The sequence below is a fragment of the Petaurus breviceps genome, unplaced genomic scaffold (genome assembly GCF_028583685.1).
Source record: "Petaurus breviceps papuanus isolate PSGF00001 unplaced genomic scaffold, PetGlider_PUasm1.0 91133, whole genome shotgun sequence".
NCBI lineage: Eukaryota > Metazoa > Chordata > Mammalia > Diprotodontia > Petauridae > Petaurus > Petaurus breviceps.
In genome coordinates, this window is record NW_027187419.1 from 84,902,444 (window position 1) to 84,916,454 (window position 14,011).

The following is a 14,011-nucleotide window of genomic DNA, read 5'->3' on the forward strand; positions in this document are numbered from 1 at the left end:
TACCTCCTCCAACTTTCCAGTAGGGCACGGTGGATCTCTATGTCCCAGTGCACGTATATCTTATTTCCTAGTTACATGTAAAATAATAATTGTATATATATATATATTTTTTTAAAAACATTTCATTTTAAAACTTTGAATTGCAGATTCTTTCCCTTCCTCCCTCCTCAACCACCCTCACTGGGAAAATAAGCAATTCAATAGAGGTTGTACATGTGTAGCTATGCAAAACATTTCCATAGTGGATATATTGTGAAAGAATGACTATATTTCCCTCCATCCTATCCCACCCCCCACTTGTTCTATTCTCTACTTTGATCCTGTACGTTTTCAAAAGTGGGTGCTTCCAATTTCATTCCCCCTCAGCCTGCCCTCCCTTCCATCATCCCCGCTCTCATCCCTTTCCACCCTACTCTCCTGTACAGTGAGATACCCTATTTAGTGTGTATGTCATTCCCTCCCTAAGGAAAATTCAATGAGAATAAGGTAGATAGATTCATTACCTTTTGCCTTCCTGTTCTTCCCTTCCATTTTAAAAGTTTTCCCTTGCCTCTTCTATAGGAGATGATATACCCCATACTGTCTCTCCCCATCTCTTCTCATTATATTCCTCTCACACCTCTCAATTTCACCTTTTAAGTATCATCCCTTCCTATTCAATTGGTTCTGTGCCCTCTGTCTATGTATACTTATACGCATATACACACACTCACATATGCATTCATATGCCCATAAACCCTCCTATATATACATATATATATCTATGGGTGTGTATATATACACATATTAATATATAGATATATACATTTCTATTCCCTTCAACTCTTCTCATACTGAGAAAAGTTTCACAATTTACAATTATTGTTTTTTAATGCAGGAATATAAATAGTTCAACTTTGATAAGTTCCTCATAATTTCTTTTCCATGTTGACATTCTCATGCTTCTCTTGTTTCTTGTATCTGAATGTAAAATTTTCTATTCAATTCTGATTTTTTCATCAAGAATGCTTGCAAGTCCTCTATTCCACTGAATGACCATATTTTCCCCTGAAACAAGATACTCAGTTTTGGTGGGTTGGTGATTCTTGGTTTTAATCCCAGCTCCTTTGCACTCCAGAATATCATATTCCAAGCCCTTTGATGACTCAGTGTAGAAACTGCCAGATCCTGTATTTTCCTGATTGTGTTTCTACAGTATTCAAATTGTTTCTTCCTGGCTGCTTGTAATATTTTCTCCTTGATGTGGGATCTCCGGATCTCTAGGAATATTCCTAGGAGTTTTCTTTTTGGGATCTTTTTCAGGAGGTGTTTGGTGGATTCTTTCAACCTCTATTTTTGCCTTCTGGTTCTAAAACATTAAGGCAATTTTCTTCGAGAATTTCTTGGAGGATGATTTCTAGGCTCTTTTTCTGATCATGGCTTTCAGGTAGTCCAATAATTTTTAAATGATCTCTCCTGGACTTATTTTCCAATGAGATATTTCATATTGCCTTCTATTTTTTCATTTATTTGGATCTGTTTAATAGTATCTTGATTTCTCATGAAGTCACTAGCTTCCATTTGCTGCAATCTAATTCTGAAGGAATGATTCTCTTCAGTAAGCTTTTGAGATTCTTTTTCCATCTGGAAAATTGAGGTTTTTAAGGCATTCTTCTCCTCATTGCCTTTTGGAGCCTCTTTTGCCATTTGGGTTTGTCTATTTTTAAGGTATTATTTTCCTCAGTCAGGCTGTTGACTCTCATTTCATAATTTTCTTGCATCATTCTCATTTGTTTTCCCTATTTTTCCTCCAATTCTCTTATTTGGTTTTCAAAATCCTTCTTACGCTCCTCTATGTCCTGTAACCAACTCATATTTTTTCTTGGAAGCTTTTGGTGCAGGAGTTCTGACTTCATTGTCTTCCTCCCATTCCATGCTTTGATCCTTTTTGTCCCCAAAATAGGAGTCTAATGTTGGATTGCTCTGCTTGCTTTAATTCCTTTGCTTGCTCATGTTTCTACTCAATTTTTTGAGCTTTTTGCCACAGTAGAATTCTGTTACCAGAAAGGGGAGCTTGCCCCAAATAACTAGGGTTTTTGCAGCTGCTGGAGATATTAGTTGGCTGCCCTGTCTGAAGCCTCCACATGCCCTGGCAAACTGGTCACACACCCCACACACACAAACTCCACTGTAGACAGCTATTCAGATCCAAGCAGATTAAAGCAAGAGCAATTACCCCTCAGACTGGTCACTTGGTCCCCCTACAATCTGCAGGCCAGGAGCTGTGAAGGAACCATGTGGTGGCGGATGCACAGTCACCCGCCTGAACTGCTTCTCGCCCCAGGGGCAAAGGCTGGACCGCACTCCCAGACTCCTGCTTCCCAGAGTCCACTGACCTCTCACTTTGTCCTTAGCATCTATGGGTTGATAATTCTGGAAACCACCACAGCTGCTGGTGCTCTGAAGTCCCTCCAGCCAGCAGCTGATTGTGGCCACCCTGAGGCTAAAATCTCTGGCTCATGCAGGGCTGGGCTAGGCTCCCAGAGTGCTGCTCTGGCCCCTTCCTGCCAGCCTGCTGGACTGTCTTCAGCAGGAGGTTAGCTTTTCTCTGTCATTTTGTGGGTTTTGTAGATCCAAAGTTTGTTTAGTCATTTTTTACATAAATTGGAGGAGACGGGAGCTGGAGCTGGGCCGAAGTCCTGTTTCTACTCCAGCATCTTGACTTTGCCCCTCACAATAAAGTTTAAAAGTATTGTTCAATTGCATTCAGGCATCATCAGTTCTTTCTCTGAAGGCAGATAGCATTTTTCATCATGGGTCCTTAAGAACTATCTTGTATCATTTTTTTTTAAGTAATTGAGGTTAAGTAACTTGCTCAAGGTTACACGGCCAGTTATTATTTCTGGGTGTGGTGCTGAGTATCTGAGCCCGGATTTGATCCAGGTCATCCTGACACTGGAGCCGGTGCTCTTACTCGCTGAGCCACCTGGCCTCCCCTAAGCAACTGGGGTTAAGTAACTTGCTCAAGGTTACACGGCCAGGTGTTTCTGGGTGGGTGCTAAGTTTCTGAGCCCGGGATACGATCTCCAGGTCTTCTCAACACTGGAGCCGGTGCTCTTACTCACTGTGCTACCTGGCTGCCCTATCTTGTATCATTTTACTGCTGAGAATAGCTATGTCTTTCACAGTTGATCAACATACAATATTGCTGTTACTATGTACAATGGTCTCCTGGTTTTGCTCACTTCCCCTGCCATCGGTTCATGTAAGTCTTTCTAGGTTTTTCTGAGAGCATTCTGCTCATCATTTCAAAAAATCTCAAATTATCTCTCCCAATTTATTTTTCTGGACAGTTGTTTTTCCAATAAGGTGGTACACATTCCCTTCTATTTTTCATTCTTTTTTGTTTTATTATTTTTTGGAGTTTCATGGAGTCATTAGCTTTGATTTTCCCAATTCTAATTTTTAAAGAATTATTTTCTTCAGTACTTGTATCTCTTTTTTCCATTTGGCCAATTATGATTTTTAAAGAGTCCTTCTTCTTCAGTGAATTTTTGTGTCTTTTTTTTAACCATAAGGGCAATTCTGTTTTTTAAGGTGATATTTTCTTTATTATTTTGGGGGCCACTTTTATCAAGCTTTTAATGATCTTTTCATGATTTTCCTGCATCACCCTCATTTCTTTCCCCAAGTTTTCCTTTGCTATTCTTATCTCTTTCTTTAACTCTTCCAGGAATTCTTGCTGTCCTTGGGTGCAACTAGTATTTTTCTTTGAGGATTTTTTTTAATAACTGTTTTCACACTCTTTTCTTCTTCTAAATTTGTATCTTGGTCTGCCCTGCTTCCCTAGAAGCTTTTGATGTCAAGTTATTTTTTTTGTTGTTACCTCGTTTCTCCATTCTATTTCTTTAATTGAACTTTATGTTAAAGTTGGGCTTTGCTCACCTTGGGGTGGGGAGACAGTGTGCCAAGCTTCAGGCTTTTTGTGCTGTTTTCAAAGCTAGCTGGGGAAGGGGGAAGAGGGGAGGTATATAGACCTCCTATAAGAATTGAATGATTCCAAAGTATGATCATTGTTTTCTTAGACTTCACTCTGGTTTTTAATCAGAAGAGCCCCTGATCCTCTTTAGCCATAAGAACTAGTACTCTTTTTGGTGCTTTGTTATCAGTTCTTCTGTTTTCCTGAAGTCACAAGCATTCCTCTCCATCCTAGAACATACAGGGTGGTCCCTGCTCCCTTGTGACCAATGACAAGTGTACCTCTCCACTCTGGAACGGCCCCAGAACTAGTTATGGGTAACAGAGTTGCCAATCAGTACCAACTGTATTCAAAGCTAAAAAAGAGTCCCCTATAAACAATTTCTGACCAGTTGTCTAACCCCCCCACCTTACCCACCCTGGGATGAGAGCGCTTGAAGCTGCTGCTCCTACTGCTTTGCTGTCATAACTACCTCCAAGGCTACTCCTGCCACATGCTAGGACTGTACCCACACGCTAAGATTGTACCCATCCCCATGCTACAGACCTCTCCCACAGTACTCCTAAGTTGTCTTAAGCTGGGAAAAAAAACCGTTTCCCTTTTACTTTTAGTTGGATCTACTGCTTCAAAATTTTATTGGGGGCATTATTTTAAAGTCATTTGGAGAGGAATGTTGAGAGAGTTCAGCTGGGTCCAGTCTATGCTTCACTATCTTGGCTCTGCCTCTAAGTAGTATATTTTAAAGAGGATTCATATAGAAGACAATTGAAAAAATGTTAAGCTGAGTCATTAACAATTTGCTCATAGAACTTGCAAAGAAGGTCCATATATAATTTATTCCTTGAGCTCTACTTCCTAAATGATTACTTCTGTCTAAACCTGGTAAAACAGGGGAATGGAAACTAGAGATTACTTTAAGAGGGAAGGACAGCTGGAAGGCTACTGAATCACACTGCATTCATGGTAGATATCTTTCCATGTAGTGAGCAATGGACAATTTCACCTATCATCATCATGTCCTTCTTCCTCCGATTATACCCATCACCCTTGTAAAACAAAACAAAACAAAAACCTGCCAAAAACAACAATGAAAGAGAGATGGGAGAAAATAGTGCAGTAAGGTAGAATTGGAAGAGTGCTTCCAAAAGATGGAGGAATCCTGCAGAAAGCTGGTCACTGTAAGCCCCTATACCTGAGGTGGCCACAAATGATTCACATTTATATAATAATTTACATAATATAAAGCTTTACAAAGTGATTTCTCTACAACCCTATGAAATAGGTAGTAAAAATTGTTTTTCCCCAAATACTCAAAGATTAAGTTATTTCACTAAGGCACACGACTACTAAGTATAAAAGTCAAACTTAAAACCCTTTCTTCTGACTCCAAGACTAAGGTAACACAGAGGACACTGTCTGATTTCTATGCATTGAAAAGACTGAGAATTGAGAACCAGGCAAAGGAGGCACCAACAGGGCAGGGTTGCATGTACGACTGAGCAGTATCAGTCAAGCAATCTGTTACCTATTATTCACATGTGGGATATAGGTGGGCTCCTGTTTGCCCTCCCATTGTTGACTGAACCACAAGGGTTGGTATTTCTGTCCCTGAGGTACTGTTTCCTTCAGGGCCCATAGTTCCAGTTTCCTAGGAGATGGTACATCTACATCCGAAAGGAAGGACGGGTGTAAACAGCAATTACTCCCTCACCATATAAGCAAGGGGGCATGTCAATGTGAGATGTCATAGGATGCTGATAAACACACCATGAATTGTAAAGCCTTTTTAATCCTTTTTACTTTATATCAATTCTCACTTTTAATTTTTTATTAATTCTCATAATAAACTTGTAACACCAAAAATTGTAATGCTATGTAAAAAGAACGAATCATTAACCTTACTTTGTGGATGAAGAATTTGAGGGAAAAGGAGATGAAATGAATTTCTTAGGATACACTTAGCTAATAAGAGAACAAGACCTAGCTCCAAAGTCTCCTGACTCTAAGAAATGGCTTCTTTCCATGGAGATGATGAAGATAAAGAGAAAAAGAAGTAACACAGCAAAATACACATCAAGTACTAAAGAGAAAATAACATGAAAAATTAGTAAACAAAAAATATTGAAACATAAGAACAAAATGATAGTGAGATGGCTAGTTTACAGCGTAGGAAAAGTATACACATTTAATAAACTTATTGGCTGATTATCTGATGTGGTTACCTGCTCCACCATCTTATTCAAGACAAGGGGTGCCAACACTGACATTTAAGAAAACTCAGAATACCTTTAGTTAAGTAAATCTTGACAGGAAACTTACCTAATGAGTTTAAGAAACCAAGAAAAAAGGAAACAATAGGAAATGAATAAAATTTGTGAAGAAGTCACACAGCATTGCAGGTAATATTCTTCCATTAAATTGTTGCCTTTTTGTGATTATCTTACCCTCTTTGAAGCAGAGATATTCTGATGAAGTTAATAAATTTTTCAGCTACTATGAAACTAATATTCTTTATTGACTACTTCAAATCTTCTTAGTTATCAAATCACCACACAAAGACAAGACATTTTTAGCTACACACAGACCGTACTTACAAAAATTTCTTAATCATGATTAAACAATCAAAATACTAGTAGGAAGAAAGTTCTATTTTTAAAGAAAATGTAATCTCAAAGCTCCTTGTTACTATAAGATAGTAGTTTGAGTCCTTAAGTGTTCACCATAAAGTATAGCTTTATGAATTAACTAGCAAGAGGCAATGTTCCAGAGTGTAGTGAAAATCACTTCATCTAGATTGTTACTACTCCGTGGATCAAAGACTTTACTTTTTTAAAAAGTGGATACCTGCGGTCCATCTCTGGCTTCATAGAAGTCACCCACTCTTATTTTTGCACTGAAGCTGAAATTGTCCCTTGAGATATCCATTATTCCATTTCTGCTGAGATACTGAAAAAATCACATATTTTTCCACTTCAGGTTTTAATAATTACAACTCAGCTTTGATGTACAGCTATCTTCAGGAGTCATTTTTTGCATATTCTATCAAGGGGATATGCAGTTATAAGTGGTCAATTTGGAAATAGGTTAAGGTAGATTAGACTCACATGAGAGGATAATTTTGTATCAAGGAACTTTATTTGAGGAATGAGTACACATAATTTTATTGTAAGCATGCTTAATAGATAATGAATGTACTAGCCATTTAAAGAAAAGTACATACCTTTATTACTTCAGGATACTGTCTAAGTTTCTTTCCACATGGAGCATAATATGCTACTTCTCCCTGTAGGCGCCCTCCAAAGTTCCTTATTCGTGTCTCCCTTTGCCAGCTTTAGGTAACAGAAATATAGGTTATAAAATACCTCAATTAGAATAATATTTCAATATTTTAAGTCATTAAATGTTAATCTGATATTTAGTTTACAAATAGTAATCTACTTAATTTTCACAATTTTAAGAACTAATACCATAGCTTCTTACATATAAGGCATGGTATTTTACATTTGAAGTTTCAATGTCAAGAGAGAAAAATTTACCTCTCATTTATCTTTCCCTATAACTCATGTATTTTAAAAAAGGTTTTTCTTTTGTTTTCAATTCCAAATTCTTTCCTATTCTCTACCCTTTTCCCCACTCATTGAGAAGGCAAAAAAAAAATCAATAACCTTTATATATATGAAGTCATGCAAAATACATTTTCACATTAGCCATGTGTGGTTAAAGAAATTAAAAAAAAATTAAGAAAAAGGGGCGGCTAGGTGTCGCAGTGAGTAAAGCGCTGGCCCCAGAGTCAGGAGGACCCGAATTTGGTTCCAGCCTCAGTCACTTAACACCCACACAAAAAAACTAGCCATGTAACCTTGGGCAAGTTACTTAACCCCAATTGCCCTCCAAAAGGCAAAAAAAGAAAAAAATCCTTCAATCTGCACTGAGAACCCATTATTTCTCAGTCTGGTGGTGGATAGCATTTCTCAACATGCGTCCTTTGGAACTGTCATGGATCACTGTATTGATCAGAGTTAGCTCATGTACTTTTTTTTTTCTTTTCTTTTTTTTAAGCAATCGGGGTTAAGTAACTTGCTCAAGGTTACACGGCCAGTTATTTCTGGTTGTGGTGCTGAGTGTCTGAGACTGGGATTCCATCTCCAGGTCGTCCCAACACTGGAGCCAGTGCTCTTACTCGCTGAGCCACCTGGCCGCCCCTAAGCAATTGGGGTTAAGTAACTTGCTCAAGGTTACACGGCCAGGTGTTTCTGGGTGGGTGCTAAGTGTCTGAGCCCGGGAATCGATCTCCAGGTCTTCTCAACACTGGAGCCGGTGTTCTTACTTGCTGTGCTACCTGGCCGCCCCTGCTCATGTACTTTTAATAATGAGCTGATATTATATCTCAATCCTACTCTAACAATTACCATTTGATTTTGTTCCGTCACTCAGTTCTATTCATTGTGGTTTCCTAATTTTGCTTTTAATTCTCCCCTTACTACTCCTGGTACTACTTTCCTGAGATTCTACATTCAGCCATATTTACTAATTTTTCAACTCTCTTGCCTTTTTGTTCGGTTCCTACCTCAATGTATTGTTCCATGTTTTATTCATACTTGACTCTACGTATCCTACAGTTTGCTTCCAATATCAACTTTGTAAAACACTAGAATTTCTATTCTAGTCCTTTTTAGATACATTATTAACTGTGCTCCCTGATGTCTCTGATTCAGTATGTAAAACCTTTTTATTTCTTTTCTGCTAATGAGCAAGAAAAGGAAAGTAGGCATAATGCTTATGAAGCAGTATTCTAAATAAATATTTGGCGAAAAAAGAGCAAGTTCATTAAGCATACCCATATTCCAAAGGAATGCGCAGTTCCCGCTCATCTGTTACTCTCCTCCTTTTGGAAGTACCTTGGAGAAAGTTCAATTCATTAATATAAGAAAAAGTTTAGAGAAAGGTTGACAATTTAAATGTTTAAAGCTTCTATGAATATATTTTTATTTAAATAAAAATACTTTTATGATATATTTTCTCTCTGTTTTGTCAATTTGGAAAGAGTGTGATTTTATTATGTTATTTTATGACTTTTACACAAGCTTCATGGAATCCTTGTATAGCAGTTTTTTTTAATTAAGCAAACCATCTATTAGGGTTGCATTCAAGGGAATTCTTTGAAAAATTTGGGAGACTGGAAGAAATTACTTATAAGATTCCTTTTGACTTGAAGAGCCTATGATTCTATCATTACTCTCAAAAAAAAGGAATAGAATATAACCTAAAAGATGCATTGTCTTCTCCTATGGAAGAAATCTCTGAGAAAGGATGCAGAACATATTTTTTTTTTAAAGCAATTGGGGTTAAGTAACTTGCTCAAGGTTACACAGCCAGTTATTTCTGGGTGTGGTGCTGAGTATCTGAGCCCAGATTTGATCCAGGTCATCCCAACACTGAGCCAGTGCTCTTACTCACTGAGCCACCTGGCTGCCCCTAAGCAATTGGGGTTAAGTAACTTGCTCAAGGTTACATGGCCAGGTGTTTCTGGGTTGGTGCTAAGTGTGTGAGCCCGGGATTCGATCTCCATGTCATTCCAACACTGGAGCCGGTGCTCTTACTCGCTGTGCTACCTGGCTGCTCCTACTATTCAGAACATATTAAGAAACATAAAGGGGCAGCCAGGTGGCTCAGTGAGTAAGAGACCGGCTCTAGTGTCAGGATGACCTGGGGATCAAATCTGGGCTCAGATACTCAGCACCACACCCAGAAATAACTGGCCATGTAACCTTGAGCAAGTTACTTAACCCCGATTGCTTTAGAAAAAAAGAAAAGAAACATAAAAATGTCTAAACTGAGAATAGATTACAGAGCAACTTTTTACCTAAGACAGTACTTTGTGTACTCACATCCAGTAGTTTAATGTACATATATTTTAGAAAGCAGGTCCACAAAGTTAGACATTTCATTTAAGTCACATGGATCTCAGGTCAAACAAAGCATAATAGGAACTTGTCTTATAAAATGGAAAGGAATATGATTATATGGACAAATGTTTATCACTTTAGGTAACTGGCTTGGTTTCTGTAATACACACATACACCCCAAACATATATGCATACATGCATATATAGAAACATACGTACATATGGATATACACATATATATATACACACACACACACATACACATACATACACACATACAGAAAAATTTGACCCCTTTCCAATTAGCTGGTGAGCTGTTCAACTAAATCTCAAGTAACAATTCAAATTCACTTTTAATCATATAAAAAAATTTGAATCTATAATCGAATTCTATGACAGCACAAATGCTACAGTTACTAAAAGCTAAAGCAGGAGCTGAAAAATGTTCACATTCTTAAATTAAGTGCACCATATGGTAAATGTTCTTAACTTTAGAGAATAAAATAGTCTCAACCTGAAATAGCCAACACTTATCCAGGTACATTTTATTCCACTGAGATTATCTAGAGAACATTTTTACAGATAAATATTCTTGCCTCAGTTTTGACACTGTATTTTACAATGATAAAAATAAAAAAAAAAAATTAAGTACCACAGTGTGGACTTGAAGTAAGTGTAGAAGAAGGAGTGCTGAGGAAAACGGGTGACTGGGATTCAGGACATAAGGCAGCAGGAGCAGAGCCTGGAGGTTTGGTTACTTGGAGATTAAGTGGTGTTGAGTGAGCCGTGAGACTGATGGAAGAGCCTTGGACAGAGGAAGCTGTTTTATTCAGTTGCATGGGGGGTTTCTCTCCTTCAGTGTCACTATCTGATTCATCTTGATCCTTATCATCCTCGTCATCATCATCTTCTGACCCTTCTGTATCAGACTCAGAATTACTATCTGATTCTACAAAGGGGAAAAAAAGCAATTGTAGATTATACCAAGCCCACGCTCTCCAGATTCCAGTTTGGCTATTCTCATACCAAATGAAATGTTTGAATAGACGGCATTTGCAGGAAAGAAACTAGCATGTGTGTATGTTTGCCATGCAAAATTGCTTAGTTGAATGCATAGCACGGTCCCTAGAACATGAATGAGGTGATAAGTAAATGTGTACTCTCTCCTTTTACCCCTCTATCACTTAAAATCATACTTTGCTGTTGTTCAGTCATTCAGCCATATTCAACTTTTTGTGATCCCATAGACCATAGCATGCTAATACTGTCTACGGGGTTTTCTTGGCAAGGATATTGAAGTGGTTTGCCATTTTCTTCTCCAGTGGATTAAGGCAAAGAGAGGTTAAGTGACTTGTCCAGGGTCACACACCTAGTTAAGTGTCTAAGGACAGATTTGAACTTGGGTCTTCTGAACTCTAGGCTCTATCCACTGAGCCACCCGAGCTGCCAAAATTATTAGGGTCTATTTGATAATAGTAATAGTAACAATAATTAACAACAATAACAAAAGCTAGCATTTACATAGCCCTCTAAGGTTTGCAAAGTGCTTTACAAATATTTTTCTTATCTTAACCTCGTAACAGCCCTGGGAGGTGGATGCTACTGTTATCTACATTTTACATATATAGAAACTGAGGTAGACAGTGGGTGACATGCTCAATGTCACACTGCCAGAAAGTATCTAAGGCAGGATTGAAACTCAGGTCTTCCTGACTCCAGGTCCACTGGTCTACCCCCTGGACCACTTAGCTGCCAGTGTTTTCAGTGTATAACTTAAACAGTCCCATTTAAAATATTGTTATCATTATTTAGTTTTTAAAACAACACATTATCTTTTTACATTGCACTTTACATATGATAAAATTAGAATACAGAATGCAAAGTCATTTTAGTCCAATGGAGAAACAAAGGCACAGAAACATCCATAGTCAAATGAATGGAAAGTGTCTAAATCACATGGTAAACTAAGGCAGTTCACACAAGTAAATTTGTGAAACTGTTAGATTTTCATAGAAATTTGTGTTCATGGGTAAGTTCTAATCAAATTTAATTGATTCTGAGTCCCTGTTTTTTTTAATATTAGTAATATGATGAACAGTAGCAGAAATGGAGGAGATAGATAGTAACTAATGATTATGCCTAGATGAGGTGGAAACTAGCTGACAATTTTTTGTGTGTGGATATATGCATGAGGGGAATTCATTTTTAAGGTCACTCATTTGCCCAATGTCAACCCAATGACAAAGCTGAAGATAAAACTGATGCATCAGGAAGGCATTTTCTAGTAGTAATACTTTTTGGGGTTACATAGGATGAAAAATATACTGATATCTAGAAATTGGAATGACAAAATGTTGATAGTAATTTTCAACTGTGAGCTTTGTCAAGTTAAAAGACTCTGGAAAATATTTTCATTCACATAGCTGTCATAGGGAACCTTTTAATCATTTAAAAATAGAAAATAACCTGATTGGCTGTCATCAGAATCATCATCTTCATCATCTTCATCATCATCCTCTTCATCCTCTTCATCCTCATCATCCTCATCATTGGAATCATCAGAGTCTTTACTGCTGGGAATGTCTGAATCTGTTCCTCTAAACTGTTCCACTATGGATTTTGCAGAAGGAAGGTGATGCGGTGGATATTCTGTGGCTATAACATTATTGCTGACTGATTTTTCCTTCCCTGGACCATGCAGTACAGGAGAGGTAGAGGACATTACAGGGGTCCGACTGCCCGATGTTTTTCTCCCACATGTACTTAAATTTACAGGTGAAGAAAAAGGGATATTACTTGAAGTAGGTACATTTTCATTTATCTTGCTCTGACTTTTACTTTTGGTGGTAAGTGCTAACGGAGCTTCTTGGATGACACTCTGAATAACTCCATTTGGTTGGTGATTGCCTAAAAGTGCATTTGTCAAGAATGGATTAGAGTGGTTATTTTCTAATGTTGTTTGTTTGGGATGCGCTGGTGAGCTTGAGATTGTTTTTGGACTTGACAAAGCTGCGATAACCTTCTTCAGGCTCTTAGACGATTCTTGTTTCTTTATCTGTGCTGGGAATGTCTGTTTGAACTGTTCCTGTTGAAACATAAAAAGTCAATACTACAATGTACCATGCCTCCTCCTATCAAGAAATTTTTGTTTTTTCCTTCAATATTTGAGGATTAGAAATGCATATGTGGCAACATGGAAATCACTTCAAGGCAAAGCATAGTGGGAGACAGAGCTTGGTCTATAAAACTGAGTAGTCTTATCATGTCTGAAAGAGGTCTTCTCAACAGTCCTTTCCTACTGTCTTTGTCCAGGCTTGACATCTTAAATTCTACTCCCCTTAGAGACCATATCTAGTCACCAAAACTTCTGCCATTTTTTTCTCCACATTTTCCCTCTGAATCCATTTTCCCTTCTCATATCCATTGTCAACTCTCTGGTTCAGATCCTCATATCTCACAACCAAACTAATTTATAAACTTTTAACTAATCTTTCCACTTTCTATTTCAAGTCTCACCCTTTTAGTCAGCTTTTATATTGTGCTTTAAGGTTTTCAAAGTGCTTTATGTAAATAATTTATATCAGATGCAGCTAGGTGGCTCATCAGATAGAGTGCCAAACCTGGAGTCAGGAAAACCTGAGTTCAAATTCTACTCCAGAAACTTTTTAGTTGTGTGTCCCTAGGCAAGTCACTTAGCCTCTATTTTCCTGAGCATCTAAGGATAACAACAACACCTACTATTTAAAGCTGGCTAACAACTTATAATGTTATAAAGAAAAATGAGATAATATATGTAAAATATGTAATAATATATGTAAAAACAAAATTACATATGTAAAAAAAGGTTTTGCAAACCTTAAAGTACCATATACATTCTAGCTATATAAATTGTAGCTATCTTTTCAGATCTTCACAATAATAATATGAAATAAATATTACAGATATTATTATCTCTGTAAGAAATTGAGGGCAGGGCAGCTAGGTGGCACCAGCCCTGGAGTCAGGAGGACCTGAGTTCAAATCCAGCCTCAGACACTTGATACACGTACTAGCTATGTGACTTTGGGCAAGTCACTGAACCCTAATTACCCTGCCTTCCCCTCTCCAAAAAGAGAAAGAAAGAAAGAAAGAAAGAAAGAAAGAAAGA

The 14,011-nt window shown here is 37.7% G+C and overlaps 1 protein-coding gene across 28 annotated transcripts in view; it reads right to left on the minus strand.

Annotated features, from left to right (window-relative positions):
- The window catches only part of BAZ2B (bromodomain adjacent to zinc finger domain 2B), a 376,035-nt gene that overhangs the window by 110,513 nt on the left and 251,511 nt on the right, over positions 1-14,011 (minus strand). For 21 of the 28 annotated variants that reach the window (XM_069079736.1, XM_069079735.1, XM_069079731.1 and 18 more), the window contains 5 exons: positions 12,331-12,949; positions 10,517-10,813; positions 8,796-8,856; positions 7,179-7,287; positions 6,803-6,904 (listed from right to left, as the gene is read on the minus strand). In XM_069079736.1, coding sequence (XP_068935837.1) covers positions 6,803-6,904; positions 7,179-7,287; positions 8,796-8,856; positions 10,517-10,813; positions 12,331-12,949 — 1,188 coding nt within the window. The remainder of the gene's footprint in view (positions 1-6,802; positions 6,905-7,178; positions 7,288-8,795; positions 8,857-10,516; positions 10,814-12,330; positions 12,950-14,011) is intronic. The other 7 variants (XM_069079738.1, XM_069079745.1, XM_069079746.1 and 4 more) reach the window with 2 other exon arrangements.